This window comes from Aythya fuligula, chromosome 2 (genome assembly GCF_009819795.1).
Source record: "Aythya fuligula isolate bAytFul2 chromosome 2, bAytFul2.pri, whole genome shotgun sequence".
In the NCBI taxonomy this organism is placed as follows: Eukaryota; Metazoa; Chordata; class Aves; order Anseriformes; family Anatidae; genus Aythya; species Aythya fuligula.
Genome location: NC_045560.1, coordinates 71376082 through 71397456, shown reverse-complemented (window position 1 = coordinate 71397456; position 21375 = coordinate 71376082). Strand labels below are relative to the sequence as shown.

Sequence of the window (21375 nt, the reverse complement as noted above, 5' to 3'; positions counted from 1 at the left end):
ATAATTTTATTGAACATACAGGGGTATGAGAGCTATGAGAGCTCTATGAATTTCAGTCCTGACATTTAAGTCCCATATACAAGTAATATTTGAGTCATGAGAAGCTCACTCCATTTTGTCATGCATCAATTGTAATTGACCTTCCTTGACCTTATTTAAAAAAAAAAAATCCAAAGGAAATGAGTATCCGTGGTTGCTCTGCTGTAAAAAAGATGTTATTGAATATGAATAGTCCCATTTCAACCTTTAAGTTTAATAAAACAGCTAGTATGTGTTTAATAAGTTAATTATAAATTGATAGTATTTCAAGATACATACTTCACAGATTGTTGTATGGCTATCTTTTTGTACTGTTATATTCAGAAGGCTGCCAGAAGAGAAGGTAAGCAGGACCAGATGTGCAAATTAGGCAACAGCTAAAAAAGTCGATGAGAAAAGCTGAAAGAAATGAAAGGGCAGAGGTACACATCTCTCACCCAGGCTCTTCATACTGGTACTTGATGGGAGAAAGAGAGCTTAAGTGGTAGGTCAGACTGGGTATAAGAAAAAAGTTTTTTGACCTAAGGACTGTCAAGAAGTGGACCAGATTGCTCAGAGAAATTCAGCTGTCTCCATACTTGGAGGTTTTCAAGCCCTGAGCAGCCTGGGCTGATCTCATCACTGACTGTGTGTTAAGCAGCGAGATGAACTAGCGACCTCTCACAGCCCATTGCAACTTGAATTATTCTAGCTTCTTATGATCATACACTACTACTGTACTACTACTACGTACACTACATACACAACTGCTGGTTAAAAAGAAAGGTTTTATAAAGTAGCAAAGAAAGCAAAAATCATTACTAGATGGGAAAAGAAGTAATAAGTTCAGTAGCTCCTTCTTCACCTGTTCCCTATTGCAACCCTTGAAGTGGGCACATTAATTTTGAAGTGTTCAAAATTAGGAACAAAAAATATGTCGATCTAAAAATCCTGCCCTCTAGCTCTGGAATAGTTGGTGGGTATACAGTGTGGAGTCTACCAAATTAATTCAGACAAGGAATAGGCCAAGAAAGACCATATATACTAAGGGCAAGCTAAAATGCTTTTTTTGTTATGCTGTATTTTGGTCTAGTGATTCTTTGTTTTAACAAAATTTCATTTCTGTTCTTATCTTGACAGAATTCAGTAAGCATACTCTTTATATTTAAATCTTTTCACATCATAAATCCGAGTCATCTCACACACAGAGGATACAGCCTTCCCAGGAAAGACAGGCATAATTAAAGTGCACTGAAAAGAAATGTGCACACTACCTATATTCAGGGCTCTTCCTCAAACTTTGGGTTGCCTACATACTAGGCTGGGGGTGTCTCTTTGTACTGTTAGCATGGGTTTTTGCTGAGAACCCCAGCTCCCCTGGCATGCCTGGAAATAGCCAGGAACTTCTTTGATGAGCGGCAGGAAAGTGGAAAATGGCTTTTGACTTTGAGGGGAGTGGGATGGGAAGGAAAGGTGCCACTTTCAACTTGTTAACATAAAACCAGCTTAAGGTTGTCTTCCCAACATTGTTTTTATTCTGTCCATTAGCTTAGAAATATGAAAGACTGAGTTCAATTTCTAGGAGTATTTTTGTTTTGTTTTGTTTATGTGTTCAAAACAAAAATAAAACTAATAACTGTTCTGAAGTTCACAACTAGATGGTGATGTTAGTGATGCTGGAGGGGATGGGGAAGCAACTATTAGTTTTACCTTAACTAAAAGTAAAATAGGTAGAAAAAATATATAAAATGTCAGTGTCAAGAATATTAGTAAAAATCTATGAAGATATGTATAAATTTAAAAATCGCTTCTGATTTCAGGAAAAAAAAAAGTGGCATTGAATGTACAATCAGATAATAATAACATTTTTATCTTATACAACTTTGTTTCTCTTTTAGTGGCAAAGCATTACTATAACACTGGTTGAGAAAGTGCAGATGGTTGCTGTAATCCTAGGATCTCTGTTCTTAGTAGCAAGTGTGACTTGGCTTCTATGGTCAGCCTTCAGCCCCTATGCAGTATGGCAAAGAAAGGACATCCTTTTTCAAATCTGCTATGGAATGTATGGTTTTATGGATCTAGTATGCATAGGTAAGCTCAAAAACTTTCAACAGCACAGACTGTGGTTTAAGACTGTGGCTATCTATTTTTCTAATTGGTCACTCTAATTGATCACTCTAGTTCTTCACAGATTTATTCTCAGCTGGTGCCTTCGGCAAATATTGCTTTTTAGAGTGTTACAAATACTGCAAAGAGAAAAGAACCAAAGACACTTTACTCTCAGATTGATCAAAGCATCTTAATGATGAGAACAGCATCAGGTTCAACTACTTGAAAATACAGACAGCTAGCAAAGTTCAGAAAGATAAACAGGTGAAAATAACAATGACATTATTAAGAGAATTAGTAAAATTACCTGCTATCAAGTTTTCTACTGATGCAGCTTTGTATTAGATTGTACCACCATGATGGACCAGAAAAGCCCCTAAGGATGTCATCAAATTGTGTGTCCAGGATTAATTTGTATGGATTTACATAGGTTGCTGTGCTAGTAATAGAAAAGAATGGAGAAGACAGGCTTGAGTTCTTTGTACATCATAAAAACAGTTATGAAACACATGATACTACTGACTATAATTTACTACACTATTAAAAAGTCTCACATCATTTAGCTTTAGCTAAAATGTTAGAAAGGAAAATACAATTTACTGCAAAGTATTTTGACCAGTTTTGAATTTTCTGATAATATACTGAGCCAGAAATGTTTAAATAGGAATCTTTTTAGTATTTTGTAAAACAACTTTGAACTGATTGCTGTAATAGCTACAATTAATTGCAGAGAGAGTTTAGTAACTTGGAGTAAAAACTAAACCACATTCTTAGAATTGCAGTTCTGCAGAAAATGCAGAAAGTAAAATGCTATATGATGCTAGCTTTTAGCTTTCTGAACGATAAAGGTTGATGTTATCTGATCTCTTATATGGGAATAATGAAGGAGGGGGCTGAATTCAACTCAATAAGGTGTGAAGAGACAGGGTGATTCCTAAAATCAAGACTTTTGCTCCAACCATAAAGCCATATCATCTTTTATTGACACCATCTCATTACTGTAAGAATATTTATTTATATTTCAGCTGGATCACCATTTCTATTTGTTTTGTAATTTTTCTGAGAAGCCCACTCCAGAGTATTTTCTGACACAGACTTTCTTCTGTGAACCCAGATCTTCTCAGACAGAGAAAAAAAGATAAAGTTGGTCTGGACAGGTGCTCAACTTTTAACTGAAACAAACAAACAAAACTCAGTTACAGGTCCTCCTGCTATGTGCTGATTCTTGAATACTGTTTTTTTTTCCTGCTGAGCACTTAATTTCTGAGTTTTTTGTCTTTGTTAAAAGAAAACAAAACTCCAAGTGTAGAGAAAATGTGCTTCAGGTATTCTAAGCTTTTCATTTATATGGAATTCTGTTTTTTCACATAGATTCCAATTTTCAAAATCTGCTTTGGTATGCATCAGCCAATTGGAGTAACCAGTTATTTTAAATGATTTCATGTCTTTCTGTTTCTTTGGTTATTAAAACACTTGAATCAAATCAATCTAAAAGTCACTGAGTACTGAATTTATCTACAGAAGTCAACTATAGTTAGGTGTGCCTTCAGTAGATTGCTACATGAGCTAGGTGGCTGCCCTTTAAGTCAGTCAGGCTCCTGACACCTCTGACCAGGAAGCTGAGCTAGCATGTACCTCAGACAGCTGCAGAGCATCTAGCTAATGGGCACCATGCAGGAACAAAGGATGCATAACTGGCTTCATCCACCAGATAAACTGACCAGCCTGTGAGGACCTAAATGCATCTTTTACAGTCCTATCATAAAGAAATACATGCAAACTTTTACATCACTTCCACTGAAACTGACTATAAGTAAACATATTTGAACACTGGTTTTGTAATTATGAAGTTCAGTGCTGATATGACTTAACAGCTAACTATGTATCTGGAAATTCAGAAAGTGGCTGTTTGGTAATTGTAAAATTCTGATAATACAGATTCATTCAGCCTACTCAATCTGCTTATAATTTAAAGTAATCTGCATTCTGCAGGCTTGTAAAACCAAGAATTCTTGTAACTTTTGAAAATATTTATTAACATATTCAATTTTATCTTTTTATTTCATCAATAAATGAAGGATCTTAGATGGATAGTTTTAATTTAAAATCTTTTAATAAAGTTCTCTAATAGATTAATGTAATTATTATTCATGAATTATGTAAAAACACAATAATATAAATTATGCTAATGACTTCCAAAAGGCTTTTACCATTGCACAATGCTTATGGCCAGACACAGTTCTTACTCAGTTATGTCCTCTGATCTCGTATGTATTTAGTCATCAATGACATTCTCTCAGTTCAAACTTAGTCTTACAAAGGATCTGCAAGGAGTGGATATCTATACTCCCGCTAGAGTCTGTTTATTTCATTCAAAATCTGTGCATACATATGGATTTGCCTGTGCAGCACCCATTCCAAGACAAGTAAATGAGTGGTACAACCAAAATTTAGTCCAACTGCCTTCAGCTGCATCTCCTTATAGCTTTGCATTAACAATATGAAATTTTTTGGTCATTTTCAAAATGTAAATAGCTCTATTTTTTTGCTATTATTTAGCTCTATATTTTGTTGTGATCATTTTAAAAGCAGTTTGCCCAAAGGTAATGACATATTCACAACCCTTTACACATTCAACTTTTTTTCTTACCTTTTTTATTTTTCTCTGGCTCCCACCTATTCTGTTCCTCTCAACCTTTTTTAGCCTTGACCTTTTCATTATCTTTATGTTTTTCTCAGCCTTACAACCCTTTTCAGCCTTAAATCCTATTTCAGCATCCTCTTCTTCTCAAAATCCAACTTTATCAGCCCCATACACTTTTTTGACTTTCGCTTCTCAGAATCTACCTTTTTCTCAGCCTCCCACCCTATTTCTCCCACTGTTTTTCTCTTATCCTTCCACACTGCTTCAGTCTCCACTTTTTCTCACACTACGACTTTTTACCTCCCAGTGTTTTATGGCTGCCAGTTATGCTCCTTATGAACCTCCACTTTTTTTGAGTCTCCCATCCCTTTGGGTCCTCCCATCCTTTTTAGGCCTCTACTTTCTTTTCAGCCTCCACTTTTTCCCAGACTCCATTTTTTTGAGCCTCTCACCCAATTTCAGCCTCTACTTTTCTTTTTTTTTACCCTCTCACCTCTCTTTGGCCTCCACTTATTTATTTATTTATTGGTCTCCCACCCCTTTACAGCCTCTACATTTCATTTGGTCTCCCACCCACTTTCACTACTAACTCTTTCTCAAGGCTTATGTTTTCTTAAACCTGCACATTTTTTTTTTCTTTCTTTCTTTTTTTTTTTTCTTTTTTCTTTTTCTCAGCTTCCTCAGCCTTCTATGGCCTCCTAACGCTTTTTGGCCCCCCACCCACTTTCAGCCTTGCAATTCTTTCTGTCCCCTCTCCCCCTTTATGTATCCAACCACTTTTTCACCCCCATGTTTTTTAAACCTTTGCATTTTTGTCAGCCTCTAATCCTTTTTTTTTTTTCTTTTCATCCTAACATGTTCTGGGCTTCCCACCCCTCTTCATATTCCATTTTTTTTTCTTAACACCTACGTTTTTGTCAACATCCCACTACTTTTTGGCCTCTCACCTTTTTCAGCCTCTCACCCTTTTTCAGCCTTCACTTTTTCTCAGCTTTAATTTCTTTGTTTGGCCCCCACCCCTGTTTTGTTCTCCTACTTCTTATTGGCCTCCCACTCCTTTTTCCACTTGAACTTTTTCTCAGACTAGTTTTCTTTGGCCAATGAAACAATCCACTTTCAAGCCCTCTTTCAAGCCTCTTTGTCCCTGACTGCCCCAAATACTTTGCAACATTTGTGTAACTAACTCACTTAGTTGTAAAAAATGTACAGGCAGAAGTTCTTGCAGGTGTTTAACTTTAATGTTTTAACCAATTTATTGCCTTTTTTTTCCCCAATGGTTGAAGCTATTTCTAAAGTGTCTTTTACTGCCCAGTAAAAATTTCTTTATGCTTCTGAGAGTACCATTCCTAAATGACTGTAAGAGAAACTAGCGTGACAAATAAAACAGCATAAGAAGCTAATACCACACCTGAACAAAGATGTGCCCTTCTTGTACAGACATTCAGTATGAAAAGGCTCAAGTGTTTTTGTGACTTGGGATATGAAACCCTATGGACAGAGCAACAGAAAGAATTTCATAGTACTTTGCAATAAAAGAACAAAAAATGACGTCCCCATAATCCTGTTGTCTGGCTCCCATCACAATTGCTATATTTTAGAAATAAATTGCGTAGGTAAAGCCTTCTTAGAGCCTTAGCACATCTTGCCAGGTCCTTCATCCCACAGACTCGGTCCCTTGTAGATGTTACATGGACAGAACATCAGAGCAGCTAACAGCACTGAATTCTAATACTTCCTCTTCGGAACGTATAGGTCAAACAAGGTATTCTGCTGATCTGTGATTTTTTCCTATAGGACTGTACAAATACATCCTCTGTGCTATTGAAACCATGGTATTTGGAACAAGTTAGTATAATTCAAGGATGTATCTTTTTTTTTTTTTTCTCTTCTACCCCGTTCATTGTTGTGGAACTCTTAAAAAGATTCTTTGCCAGTATCTTACACCTCCACTTTAGTGACTAACTGCATATATTCTGAGCATCAGAACTTCTCTGTAACTGGAAAATCACATCCAGCATTTAAACCTTACCCAGATTTCCTCTTGTTTATGCCCTCAGAATTTTTAGTGCACAGTTTTGTTTTTTTTTTTTTCCCTGAAAGTATCTTACAAAAGAGACAAACAAGTCCTGGCATTCTTTTGCCTCTTCTACATAGGGCTCTTTGAATATGTAGTTTTATCAGATAGGAAAGTAAGTTTTTGAAGAGACAAGTTATGAAAGCGTTTTTTTATTTTTTTTTTCCACCTTCAGCATTGCCAAATCTGACAGCTTTGTTTCAATCCTTGCAATATTTGCTTCTTTATTCCTTAGCTCTTTTAGAGCATATGTGAACAACAGCTTCCATTTTAAAGACAATTTCTCTTCTTTACCATTGTTGAGAAAAATCTGAAAATATAATTTCAGTAAATCCTGAAAAACTCAAAAACAGGAAAAAAGTTCTTAAAGAAACAGACCTATGACTTTTCTGTCCTAATTCTGGGGCGATACTTCTTAATCTTTAAGTGTCTCAATGATCCTTCCTCAATTGCATCCTTCTGTGTTCTGAAATACGTTGTTTGGGTTCCAGGGCAGAGTAGGCAGGTATCAGAAATCTTTAGATTGGGGTAAATAGGTTCTCTCAATTTTGCTTCATCACAATCTTGAGGAAGATTGGACTGAAAAATAGTATGATCTAAGGACAGGTAGGGGGAAGGTACAGTTATGCTTTTGTTCCACAGGAAATCCATCAGAAAAAAAAAAAAAAAAAAAAAAATCTTTGTCACAGCAATAAAACCATGGCTTATTTGGTTTGCAGATTTTGTATGTGATCAAAGGTCATTTAGCCTGTATCAGATGCTTCAATGAATTCTAGGCAACTTGAAAGGCTTGGAGGACTACTACATCTGAAATCACGTCCTTCTGCATCTTTGTGTTTATCCATCTTTCAATGTAGTGCTCTTTAAAAATGTATTAGGCTAGGCAGTGCAAATCATTGCACTTGAATCCGCAGTTTGCCTTTCATATACATTTTATTAGCACCCTTTCTGCTTGTGTCATCTTTCTTTGAATGGTTCTTTTCGTGTATCAGTTAGCCCCACTGAGAGACTCATGCTTAAATCATGATTTTGTTGTGTAGTAACAGGTAATATACAATCTCTTGTGATAAAGAACTGTAGCCTGTGACACCACAGTTGATAATAAAGATTTTGCAACATATAGAAAAATTTTAGGCAGCAAACACTCTGGACAATTAATTTATAAATGTGTTTGGGTAGGCAGACTGCTCTCCTCTCAAAGCAGAGAGTCAGAGTGAGCATATGACATTACTCAGAACCATACATGTTGCCAGGCCTGCTGAGGAACAGAGGAAAAAAACAATAAGGCTGAAGCTCCATGAATTTCCTGAGTAAATCCATATTTAAATCACTTATGCACAAAAAATGTGCATATAAATATATATTAAAAAAATGCAAATATGCATACCTATGAAAAAATTAAGAATTTCATTTAAGTAAGCAAATTGCTTGCATGCTTACAGTACGTATTAGCTATACGGAAGCTCAGAAGCAGATTGGTCTATTTAGGACTCCAGATAAATTATATTTTCCCTGAAAGGACCATCTAAAAGAATTCCTGGATCTCAACAAAAAAGGGTGATTCTTGATTTTTGTCTACTAAATTTTGAAGCAAAAGAATGCCCATCATCCTTGCCATGCTCATCATTCTTAATCATAACATGTAATTTCTTCTTGCTCTACCGAAGCAAGGAAGTCATTACTCTTGCAGCTGTTCAAGGTTGTTGTAATTCTTCCATGTTCCCAAAGTGAAATAAGACGGTGAAAACAGTTACATTTTTTTGTAATGAATTCTAAAAAACACTGTTGAACAAATGTAAGACTATTACAGAAAGTCTGACTTAAAGATCTACTTAAACGAGTAAAAACATCAATAAATAGGACTTACTGTGAACAAGGATAACACCAGCATAAACAATCAATTTACAAATCTGCTGGTCAGGTTGATTTATATTGGTTTACTTAAATCTAGATACATTTTTCAGTTAGGCATGCTCAGATAATTCCAGTATTGGTCATGTTGAGCTTCCATTCAAAATAATTTTATTTCCTAATTATAATGACTAGGAAGTTTGTGTAAATTTTGGATTTTGGTTAAGTATATAATGGAAGGGTTTAAAATCGCTATAAATATCCAAGGACACTAAATACATGCATGTTCCCTTCCCTAATCTTAAACACATGGATATTATATTGCATATGTATAATTTATTTGAATTATCAGAGTTACAAGCAATTTAATGGATTCTGGCAGTTGCCAGATTCGTTACAACATGGTATTATGAAGTTACAGCTTTATTTGCTCTCGAAATGATATTCAGTGACATTTTGTAAAACTAATGCTTTCTTTTCTTAATTTCAGGACTTATTGTACATGAAGGTGCATCTGTTTATCGAGTGTTTAAGCGCTGGAGGGCTGTGAATCTACACTGGGATGTGTTAAATTATGATAAAGCTACAGATATAGAAGAGAGCAATCGAGGAGAATCCTCAGCAGGAAGGACATTGTGGTTACCGCTGACTGCATTTAGAAACAGAAATTTAGTTCACCCAACACAGTTAACCTCACCAAGATTTCAGTGTGGCTACGTATTGTTACATCTATTCAACCGCGTGAGGCCTCAGGAAGATTCATCAGAGGATAACGGCTCTGGGGAAGTAGTGATGAGAGTGACCTCAGTGTAATGATTACACTCACTGTGCTACACAGATAAGGATAATGTGCCCTGATGTTACAGGGCTTTGGAATGTAGCTACAATGAATGGAGAAACCATTAACACTTGAAAAAAATACACATTTTTTAAAAAAATTAATGCTTTTTATATGATCAGCTAAATCACAAATACATTTTTTCTGAAAAAAAAAAAAAAAAAAAAAACACCAAAAAAAACAATCAAATCCTCTTGCTTTTTATATAGTCTGGTTTATTAAAGCTTTTGTCAATTTGTTACCTGAGGTGTATATGATATAGTTTAGCTCTTAGGTCTTTGAATGCTGAAGAAAGTCATTTTTAAGTAATATATATATATATATATTTAAATGTATTTTCTTAAATTCTGGCTTTAACCCACTATTGTTATTTTTCCCACTTTCATGAGGATTAAACTGGAAAACCTCCTTTCAAAAAGAAAAAAAAAAAAAACAAACACATTGACAGAAGTCAAGCATGCTTTTTTTTTAATGTCTTTATTTTGTTTCAGTTCAGGTTGATGAAAGTAAGTAAGGGATATATTGTCCCATGCTGTTAAGAGGGAAGACAAGCAGGTGTTCTAAAAATGTTAGGGAAGATGCATACTCTTCTTTTAGCTCTCCCGTGGGGATGTTGATATCAGACACGAGTGTGACACAGACAGGGGAAGAGTCTTACATTTCCTCTCAAGACTCCAAGATCTGCAGACCGCTGGAGCTGTGCCTGCGCACAGACATAACACTGTCTTCCAAGCAGCAGTGCTGCATTCAGCAGCCTGCGAGCTTCCAGTAGTATTCTAATGATAGGACATTGTCCACCCATATTCTTTAAAATAAAGAGGAGATTACAACTTGCATTGCAACTGCTGAAATAATAAATCCTAACTGAAAATGAAGTAGAATAAATGCAGAGCCTTAATTTCGCCATGTAACAAAAGAGGATATTAAAAATAAGTCAGTATTCTTTTTTATCATGATAGCTAATCAGTGCCATGGAGTTTGCTTCTGTTTCTGTCTCATGGCAGAAATTCTAATATTCAATCAAGTAGATATTGAAATAATTTTCAAGTGAATAATTAAGATTACCGAACATCAAGAACCCTGGCTTGCTTGCAACAGTTTGTGGTGGGTTGATGCTGGGTGGCCGCCCTCTCACTGCCCCTCTTCTGTATGATGGGGAGAAAATAAGGTGGGACATACTCGTGGGTCGAGACAGGGAGATCACTTTCCCACTACCATCATGGGCAAAACAGACTCAACTTGGGGAAAAGTAATCGCGTTTATTGCCAGCTGAAATAGAGTTGCAAGGTAAGAAACAAAGCTAAAAACTAAAACCTGTCCTTCCCAGCCCCCATTCCCCACTCCTGCGCAGGGCAGGGGGCTGGGGCCAGTCCTCACAGCCCCCCTCAGCCTCTGCCTTCCCCAGGCTGTCCCTGAGGCGAGGCGCCGCCATCTTGGCTGCTGGGCCCAGCCGTGCCCTGTGGCGGGGCTGGCACGGGGTAGCACACCCATGGGCAGTGCTGGGCTCCCACAGCTCATACAAAGTTAAATGCTTTTGTGTTCCAAAATATATTGTAACCAATAGGTGATTAGTTCTAGACATATTTTGTGCAGTACCTGGACTATTGTGCTTGGAAAATTCCCTTTCAGGGATCAACAGGGGGGTGTTGGTATCAGTGTCAGCCTTGCCTTTGTAACATGCCCACATACCAAGACCAGACACAGGAGGCTTCTGCAACTACACTTGAAAGGAAGATAGAAAATAAACACTGGAGTGAAGAGCTCTTTGTTTATTCATAAACATTTAGCTGACGGACTCTACAGAGGACCCAGCATTCTGCATTAGTCTCACAAGCTCAAATGTACACTTACTGAATCTACAGATGAGTTACTTCTCTTTCAACAGTTAAAGGAAAAGAAGTATATCAGCTGTGATCAGCCAAATGGTATCTCAACAAAAGCCATTTAATATTCTCCATGACAGATTAACAACATTCAACTAGCAATCTCAATGAGAATGAGAACTATGAGAACTCCTTTCCATCGTAGCTTTCAAAAATTTCCCAAAGGAGGAATTTGTGGAGAAATAAGATAAGAGAAGCTATGATTGGGGAAGCTTGCTGTATCACCAGAAATTAATTATTCTTAATTACCACTGAAATGATGTCCTATTTCCCAGAAGGACTACAATTCCACATGACCAAGTAGAAATCAGAGTATCACAAAAGCACTTTTAATACAAGGCAAATAATTAATTCCTTTCTCAATATACTTAAAAGGTTGTCTCACACCTTTTAGGTACCCATCATCTGTGAGATTTAAGGCATATTTCAGCAGTCTATTTACACTATCCTAAAAACAAAAGTATATGAAAACATTTTGTTACAAAGAGATCTCTTCCATTCACATCCAAATAATTAGGGTGCTGGATGACAGTGACTCATCAGAAAAGATCAATAGATCTAATTAAAGAGAGGACAAGATTTCTGTGTACAAATGTTTGAAAGACTCGTGCCCATAACACTTAACAGTTTTTGAGGGAAAATGATTCAACTAAGAGTAATGAAAATTAGCAAGTTAGAAAAACATTTAGGGCAAGTACCACAAGAACCTTTTTAATAGCAAGATTTGTCATCATCAGTCATTTCTGTGGCACAATAATTTTGCGTAAGTCCGAGCTTACGTATCTCCGTATACAGTGAGATCAGGAAATAATAAACAGCCACAGGGTTAGTATGGGCAAGACACAGTTGAAAAAAATAAGATCTATAGATTGTACTGCAGAATGTTTTCAGTAGCAAGTGTAACTAGCACAGGATACAAATATTTCTTCACTGACCTTGGATTTGTGCAGTACTGCAGTGCTGTGGTCACCTACATGCAAGATAAACATTCAAATCAAAACAGGTGCAGAGAGGGGGATGCAAAAGGAACAGAGACTGTATTTCACATGAGGAAATTAGAAGAGCGTGGCTTGTTTGGTTTACCAAATGTCGAGACTGAATGTTATTATTGTTAGTTATTACATTGCGAAATAAAATTTTCGGCAAAGAACAACACTAGGAAGCACAAGAACCCAAGGACACAAATAGATTGCAAATAATTTTAGCTGTAATTTCAAGGTAGCTTTAAAATATTCATAGAACGAATCACGGACAACAATTCAAGCTAGAAGGGCCCAACCTCCAGGGTAAGCTCTGAGGTCAGACCAGGTTGCTCTGGGGGTCCTGGGGCTCTGCAGACAGCTCCCAGGCCCATCACTTCCCCCGAAGCTGTCTCTTCTGCTGGCTGAACAAGACCTCAGCCTTCCTTCACAGGGCAAGTGCTCCAGCCTTCAGACAGCTTTGGGGCCCTCTTATGAACTTGCTCCAGTTACTTTATGCCTTTCCTGTACTGGGTTGCCCAGGGCAGTGTTGGCCATCCCTGCAGCCAGGGCATGCTGCTGGCTCACGCTTAGCTTGTCTGCCTTATCACAGAAATGCTCCCAGCTGGGCTCCAGCCTTTATGCTTGCAACAGAGCTTCCTGGCCTGCAGCTGCACTTGATATTTGCCGTTGATTAATTTCATGAAGTGCCTGCTGGTTTATACCTCCTGGCCTCTGGGCAGTCGCCCTGACCTGATTGTGTGTCACAGCAATCAGAAGTCATCTGCAAACTCACTAACAGCAGGGACTGTCTCTTCTTGCTGGTCTCTGTTAAAGAGAGGCTGTCACATGGGACAGGTCCCAGCACAGACCCTTGATTTATTCCATTTATAATTGGCTTACAGACAGTGTAGGTCCCATTAACCACCACCTTCTGGACCTGAACATCCAACCAACTTTTTTTGCTATCCAATTGTCCAACAATTCAGAGCATAACGCCCTGACTGAAAGAAGCTGATTTGGGCAGACAGCTTTGAAAACCTTGCTGGGGTTAAGGCAAATTATATCCACTATTTTCCTCTTAACCACAAATGCAGTCTTTCAAACACACAAAGCACACAAGTAGGTCAGGCATAATTTACCCTTGGTAAAGCCATGGTAAAGGTCATTTTGGTCTACGTGGTAAAGGTCACTGTTCCCAGTAACCTTCCTTTTTCTGCATAGAACCAAAAACGGGCTCTAAGAGGACTTGATCTATAATTTCTCCAGGGACCAAAGTGAAGAGAATCAGCCTTTAGGTTCCCGTGTTGTCCTCTGGGCTGTTGTCAAAGATGGGTGTGACATTTGCTGCTCTGTCCAACCACCAGGGACCTCTCTGATCTCCGTGAGATCTTGCACATAATCCCTGCCTCAGTCTACAAGAACTGCCAGTCATTCCTCACCTCTCTGAGCCCCTTCACTCAGCCTCAAGGCCTGTGAGACCCCACGCCTGGGCTCTGTGATTCTCCTCCCTCCCCTCAGGATTGTCACCTTCAGTATTTCACGCTTACCATGGCCCAGGCTGACACAGATCACATCTCCCCCACCTCAGCAGAGACAGCACATCCCTCGGTGGCCCAACCATTTTCTGTCAAGTTGCCCGAGAAGTCTCCAGGACTGCACGTACGTGCCTGGCCGTGCTGCCCTTCCAGCAGGGAAGGTTCACGGAGCCCAGAAGCACCAGACTCTGCCATCTTCCAACTTCCTTGAGGGGTTTAAGGAAGGCTTTATCCACTCCTTACCCAGCCCCTGAGTCTGGTAACATGCCCCCCACACACTGTCCTCCCTGTTGGGCCTGACCCACGACCTCTCACCAGAACCTCGTCCATGCCACAGGAGAGCTCTGCACATCCCAGCTGCTCCTTCACACCAAGGGCGCTCCTCCTCCTCTTTCTCCCTGTCTGTGTTTTCTGACAGTGCCACAGTGAGCTACTGGAAGAGCATCCCAATAAAAACAGTGACAGCAAAACATCTGATCTGTTTCAGAGGGAGTTGGATGAGTTTATGAACGTAATTAAAATGTTATCACTTGTGGTGGCAGCAGATTGGAATTCATTCCATTCCCTTTCTATGCTCATTTCTATGTAGAACAAATGCATGCATCCCCCCTTCTGAAGAATTTCAAGTCTCATCTGAACTAAGCTTATATGAAATTAATCAAGTTATGGAAAAATCATATATTTAAAGGGCACTGAGAAACACTTTTTCATACAACCACAGAAGCAGATCACAGAGTTGGGTGAGGTTCTCTGAAGTTCCAGAGAGCCCTGCCAGGACCATGCTCCAGAGTAACAACACTGGAAATAAACCTCACATACAGCATGTATTTCAGTCACTATCCCGTCTGAATATTGAAACTGCAAGTGGAAGAGAACCAAGGAGCATTACAAACTGAAGGTTTTGCACCACCCACCTCAAAGTCAGTTTTCCATTTGCCTTGCAGTGGTCCCCACTGGCAGCACAACAACGAGCTACTGTCAGTGTAAGGGCAGCTTCTGAGTTTCTGTTGGGACGCTCTAGAAACAGCAAGACTTCTGCTTGAAATGGCCCGTGCATTCATATCAACTTTAAAGTGAGAAGGAATCAGATTTGGCTCATTGAAGAATAACAGTGTTTTCTGCTTAAACTAAAGGTGACTATCCAAAAAAATGTACGTGGTGAAGCACAGTCATCCAAGGCTCTCAAGAACAGGGTCATTTCCAGTCAATGCTACACATAGAAGATTTTGAAATAGTTATAGGGGAAAAAAAAAAAAAAAAAAAAAAAAAAAAAAAAAAAAAAAAAAGTTTATAACAATCAGATTACTATTAGGGGCGTATAGTGTAGGGAGTCAAATTCAGCAGAGGTCCCTGGACTAGACACATGCAAGAACACTTCTTGAACATAAAAAACAATAAAAAGCCCATTTTTACTTTAAAAATATAGAAACGATTATATGAAATAAAGTTGTTTCATAAACAGTTTTCTTCTGACCAGAGAAAACTAATCTGATAGGAGCTGTACCAAGTAGCTCCCTGTTTCACATTATTTTTATTTTTTTTTGACTCAGTTCATATGGTACCATCGAAACCAACATGATTACTAAGCAAAATGGCATGAGCTACTGAAGAATTGCATTGCAGCATGGACTAGACTGCAACAGCAACTTTGAGAAAAGAATATATGCAATTTGGTTGTTGACATTTGGTTAACTTTTAATACTAGGTGCTGGATAATGTTGTTATCTACAGAATATGTTAGCTTATCACAACTCTATTCTGTAAATGAAATATCCATGGGATGATTACCAATATTAAGATCTACCTCAAAACAATCTTGGAGTAGCACAGGACAAAACAAGCTGGTGCCACTATATGAAGGAAAGTAATCTTTTCACAATAAATAAATAAATAAATAAATAAAATAAAATAGAAAAACTCATAGAAAAGTACCCTCTAAAACCTTGACAGGTATTTTAAAGATAATTCAAGATTTCTACAGGAGTAAATTTGAAAAATTAGTTAGCATCTGTCAGACCTCTGACCCCAATAATTATGTTTTAACAAACATTACAATTTTCTAAGGCTTGAAAAATATGAACTGTTAGGAAGTTTTCTGGAGAGAATTGAAGGTACTCTTTAAACCATTTCATCTTCTTTGTTTGCTTTACATAAAATAATTCATTTTCATATGCCTTGTAACAATTTCAAAATCCCCAGTGAGCTGCCATTTTTCAGAATTACCTCTCAGCTATTATCTAAGAAATAAAGCCATCTCTAGGGCTGAATTACTACCTTGGAGAGGATACCAGAGAAATCTTTAAAAACTGGTAAAACTTGTATTTCATTTTCTTAAAATCAAAGATTAGGTTTCAGATCTTTCCGCATTCAGAAATTCATCAGCTGGATACTGTCTGTTCTCCTGGATTTAAGAGAGATTTATGACGTGCTGCAGAATGCAAGCACAATCTGAGTTAAAGGTGATGCATATATTAAAACTAATCACATGGCAAAAAAAAAAAATAAAATAAAATAAAATAAAAAGGAAACACTGGGAGACAGGCCCCTGAGAAGCATAAATACCTTTCAAAGATCACCCACAGATAATGGAAAAAGAGCAGTCAGTAGCGTAATTTTTTCCTGCTGTGGCCACTCAGCTATCCTGCAGGCATGTAGAAACCCATGATCAGCCTCCTCCTTAACGTGTTCTCGCCTGACAGACTGAACCTCTCCTTTTCCCTGGGTCTCAGCCCGTACCAACTCTAGCCAAAGTTGACCCCAACTTGTTTCCATTCACTCCCTTTGCTCAGAAGACTAGCAGCTTGACGGGCTGTCCTTTGAAGGATAAAAGACATATCAGCTGCCTGAACATTTGTAAAAGCCTCATGAAATGACATACTCAGCGTGAAGCAGCCGACTGGAGCCAAACACAGAACCTGTCTCAACACCAGTTGAAACAACACAAGCTGCATTGGGACAGGTCCACCCTGGCGAGCCTGTTGGTGCCATCTGAGCACCAGGGCTCGGAACTGGCCACAGGCAGAGACCAGAAATGCCACCACGGCTGCTGCCGCAGAAGAGTTAAGGTGAATGGAAGGGGCTCAGACAGTGGTTTCTTGGTGGCCAGGAGAACTTCCTGCAGGTTTCAGACTCCCTTCCTGGCCCAAAACCTCACTTGATCCTACACAGGAGGCTGGAAGAGAAACAGTCAAACTGGTGAAAGCAAAAATTATGTTGAATAACATTAATCCATAGGTCCCATTTTCTAGGCCTTGCTACTGCTGCTTGCCAAGAAAAAAATTACTTTTCCCCTCCCTTCTTTGCATCTTTTGCCTTGCCAGATTTGAAATAGGAGGAATGAAAAATGCAGCCAAAACCAGGGAACTTTGTTTTTCCAAGGGAGCATATCAAAGTTACCACACGCTCCTCGTCCAGGCTTTGCTGGAACTCGGCACGCTGAACCGGAGCAGCCAGCTCTTTAAAGAGGGGAAACTGGACGCTGCTGTGGGAGACGAACGAGATGTGAGCGGTGACCCCTTCCCACGCCCCCGTAGCATGACTTCACCTAAGGCAGCCCTTTCTGGTAGCTGCCTGGGAGCTGACCCAGTCCTTGGGAAGCCTCAGAGGGCTCCGGGGCTGGCTCTGACTCTGCTCTCCATTGCAGGCAACGGCCTCCTGTAACTCTTCACCTGCGTGCCTGCAGCAGGTCACAGATTTTTTTTTATTTTATTTTTTTTTCCCTTTTCAGTAATGCAACCAGTCAAAGCGAGTAAAGCTGGAGTCCCACATAGGAACAAAAATTCAGCACCAGATGCATTTTTCCTATCAGGGAGCATCCCTGAATGTAACTCCTCCATCTCTCTTATAAAGAAAGCAATTCGATCCAGAAGATGTCCAAACAGTGTTGACAGAATGTGTTTTGCCCACTCACATACAGCTTCCCAACCTGTGCAGTGAGTCCCTGATCACAGTAGACAAAGAAATCTATCATCCAGACACAGCCCGGCTCCGTCTGGGTAGTGTTACTTGTTAGACTTTGCTGTTCCTCGTCCCACGGAGATTCAGATTGTATTAATGAACTTTAGAAAAGAATCTACAGAAGCTTTTACACTTTGAAATGGAAAATTTTCTGTGCATGGGCAGATACTCGCAGCATATTTCAAGCCAGCACCTCACATTCAGCGTGCACAGGGCAGGGTGTTTGTTCCAGCAAAACACATCTGGGCTATCGCTCTCTGCGGGACATTAAGGTAATTAATCAACATTCCAGTTTGCCACTAATGACGATTTGGCATTTGCCCATGAAACAGGAGTTTCCAGGAGACCTGCTCAACATTTATCTTCACATCAAGTGTTTACCACCTTCATAGGACATTAATTTGGGGTTTACATATTTAATAAAACACATTTATTCCCATGGAGAAAAGTATGCCTCACGTTGTTTGTCAATTAACCCCACCCTTCTTTAAATGCAAACACAATCCCATATTAAGTAACAGCCCTTAATGACTGATCCACTATTTCCAGTCATTCATAAGGATAAGTTAGTTTTCCTGTCTCCTCCACAAATTCTTTGTGTGTGTGTAACAGTTTCTAATCCATCACCCCCAAAAAAATAGAGGCACACCATGCCTTACACGCATTGGTGTATAATTTGCACAATAAGACAGCTTTACACTCCATTTAGTTTCATCATTTAGGTGAAACTAGCATTCAGATCTTGAGCCTTCACCTTGTTGCTGGAGGGGGGAGAGCTCAGACAGACCCTTCCCAAGAGTCAGCCAGGCTGGCTAAACGCTGCAGTTACGGACCTGCAAGTCAGGAGCCTCCCATCCTTCCCCAAAGGCATGGGCTCTGCTCATGCCATTTCAACCTCAAGAGCTGAGACACATCCTGACCTTCAAAAGCCATCAGAGCCCAGCAATTCTCCTCTCATCTGCACACAAAACTTGACAATCCATTACACAGTTTAGCAGAACAGCCCTTAATTTGTTTGCCATTTTGTTCTGCCCTTCCCCTTCCATCAACACACCCCATCTTGCCCCAAGGTGGAAAAATAGAGTGGCCACAGCAGAAGGAAAAAGGAAAGCTACTTGTAACCAAATTTTCTGGAGACTTTCTGTCTCTGGTTCTGAAGCTGTTTGCTACACTGCGCTTCAGCAGCACAGCAGAGTTGCGATGGCTCGAGCGCTGCATGCTTTTACTGCCGTGGCCCGTGAACTCAAAACCTCTCCTTGAGGATGATGCTCCTCAGCAGAGGGACTGCATGTAAAGCCCAGCCCTGAGCACTTCGCTGGATCTGTTTGCACCATAGCCTTGCAGGAAGGACAGGCTATGCTCTCTGGCAGTGGGTGACTGCTTCTCACCTCCTTTTAGTGACTCTAAGGGAGAGGCAGGGGACAGCGGGGGGACCTGAAGTAATCCTAGCAGATGCCACCTCAGACAAGGCTGCAGTAAACTGGGATCACTGCCAGTCTGAAAATGCTGAAACACATGGAATTACCAAACGGAGAGACCTCTGGGTACTCAGCATAGCTATATACATATGTACGCACACACACACACACATGTGTATGGATTGTCTTTTACCATTCACTGACCGCTTTTGCTCGAGTCCAGGGGAAATTTTACCCCCACAGAGAAAATCCTGGCAAGAGCAAAAGGCATTCCTGCGTGCAGGAATTGTCTCCCTTAAAAGACATCCTCCAGCTGTCTGAAACGGAAAAATTAATTTATCTTCCACTCCTCCTTTATTGAATGAAAAATGTGCAAGAAGGCAGGAACAAGCCTCTTCCAGCAACCCATGGGAGGACATGAATCCTTCCATTGTTTGAGGCTCCTTGATTACCAGGAAAAGGGCTGAAGGGGGCAGATCCTGATGAACCTAGCAGACAGCCCTGCTTGACACCCTACCTACCTACCTACCTCTTAACCTTGGGCTCAGCTCCTCCCTACCTGCAATGAGATCGGAGAGCTTCTCCCAAGGAGCTCCATGCCACTGCCTTACCGCACGTGGGTACACGATGCTCCCATCCTTCTCTCTGGGCATGAAATGCAAGAAATTAATTCTCCTGGCATTTTTAATAGCTCTTACCTTAAGTAAAGGAAAGCTTCAGCAGCTTCCTCCACCCCCAGTGGTAACGTTCGCAAGAACATACATTTTGGCACCACTGGCTGCACTCATATGTCCAAGCTGTGATGCTGTTCCATGCTGACTGCAAATCTCGTAGAATAAGGACCTTAGCTGATACAGCTCAAATCAAATTAAGCGTTACTGAGGTAAAATAGATTAAAAATAATAATAAAATTCTTCCTAGGCAGCCATGGGAGGTGTGGAGAGGAGAGATGGGAGCAGTGCATGAGGAGCCCCCCTGTGCAGGAGGTGGCTTGAAGAAGGTGGGCCCAAGTGGTGGTGGTAGGCAGTGGGTGCTTCATGGCACAGAGGACAGTGGAAAACCTGGCCTGAGACCTGGGGAAATGTCCTTCCTGACCCTAGAGGGGTGACAGGGCTTTACACTGTGCATGAGGGCAGAAGTGGCCACTGGGTCTCCTGAGGGTGGCCTGTGTGTGAGGAGGATCAGAAGAAATGTGGGCTCAAGCCAAACATCTCCTGACCATTCATGCAGCCTTGGCTTACAAAGCAGCCATCACTTTAACAGGGTCTATTTATTTACGCTGTAATTATTGATCTTTCTTTTGGGGGGAGGCACTGCTATGATCTGAGGTTGCAGTTTTGATTCTGAGAACTATGATTTTCTATCTGCATGCATTGCACTTCATACATCACGTTATGTTTTACAAGTGTTTCTCTCTCTTTTTTTCCAGTGTATTGTCCTTACGTTTCTCCTCTTATTATTTCTCCACTACAGCCCACAAGCAGCTTCCTAACAACCAGCCTTCCCCTTCCCTTCCCCCAGCCTATTTTAACCCTTCTGTTACTCAGATTGATCCCAGACAGGGTGGCTGCCAGCCCTGGCCTACGGGTGCTGCTCTACCCAACACAGCTGAGACAGCAGATTTCAGATTTTAGCACGGCAGCTTACAGCCCCTGAGTGCTCTCCCACAGCCATTAACCTTCCCCTCCTTGCCAGCCCTGGATGGCAGGGAGCTGCCTGGCCCACATCCATCTGCTGTGGTCTCAGGGTCTGTAGGAAGATATTAGGTCTTAAGACTAACTCTTGAGCCTCATCTGTGGTGAAGGTAACCTGATTTGTGCATAATGAGCTTTGAGAGAGTCTGCTGATTATCTCAGGTACCTAAATACTGCCCTGACAGGTAGTTAAGTCCTTCCTGTCATTTTAACACCAGTCTAAAACATTTCTGTACAGCCATCATGCAAGGGATGCGAGTCACTTCACTCTTTGCCAGGGAGGCTCCACTGCTGCTGAACATGCGAGAGTTGCACAGATCTCAAACAACACAGCAAAGCTTACACGTAACTCCCACCACAAACTGCAGGTTGCTGTTCCTCTCCCTCCCTCC

At 40.2% G+C, this 21375-nt stretch overlaps 1 protein-coding gene across 1 annotated transcript in view; it reads left to right on the top strand.

Moving 5' to 3' along the window:
* MARCHF11 (membrane associated ring-CH-type finger 11) overlaps positions 1-9608 on the top strand; it is a 30134-nt gene extending 20526 nt beyond the window's left edge. Inside the window, exons 3-4 of the mRNA XM_032181087.1 lie at positions 1917-2109; positions 9187-9608. Coding sequence (XP_032036978.1) covers positions 1917-2109; positions 9187-9509 — 516 coding nt within the window. The 3' untranslated portion in view covers positions 9510-9608. The remainder of the gene's footprint in view (positions 1-1916; positions 2110-9186) is intronic.
* Positions 9609-21375: the final 11767 nt, after the last annotated feature.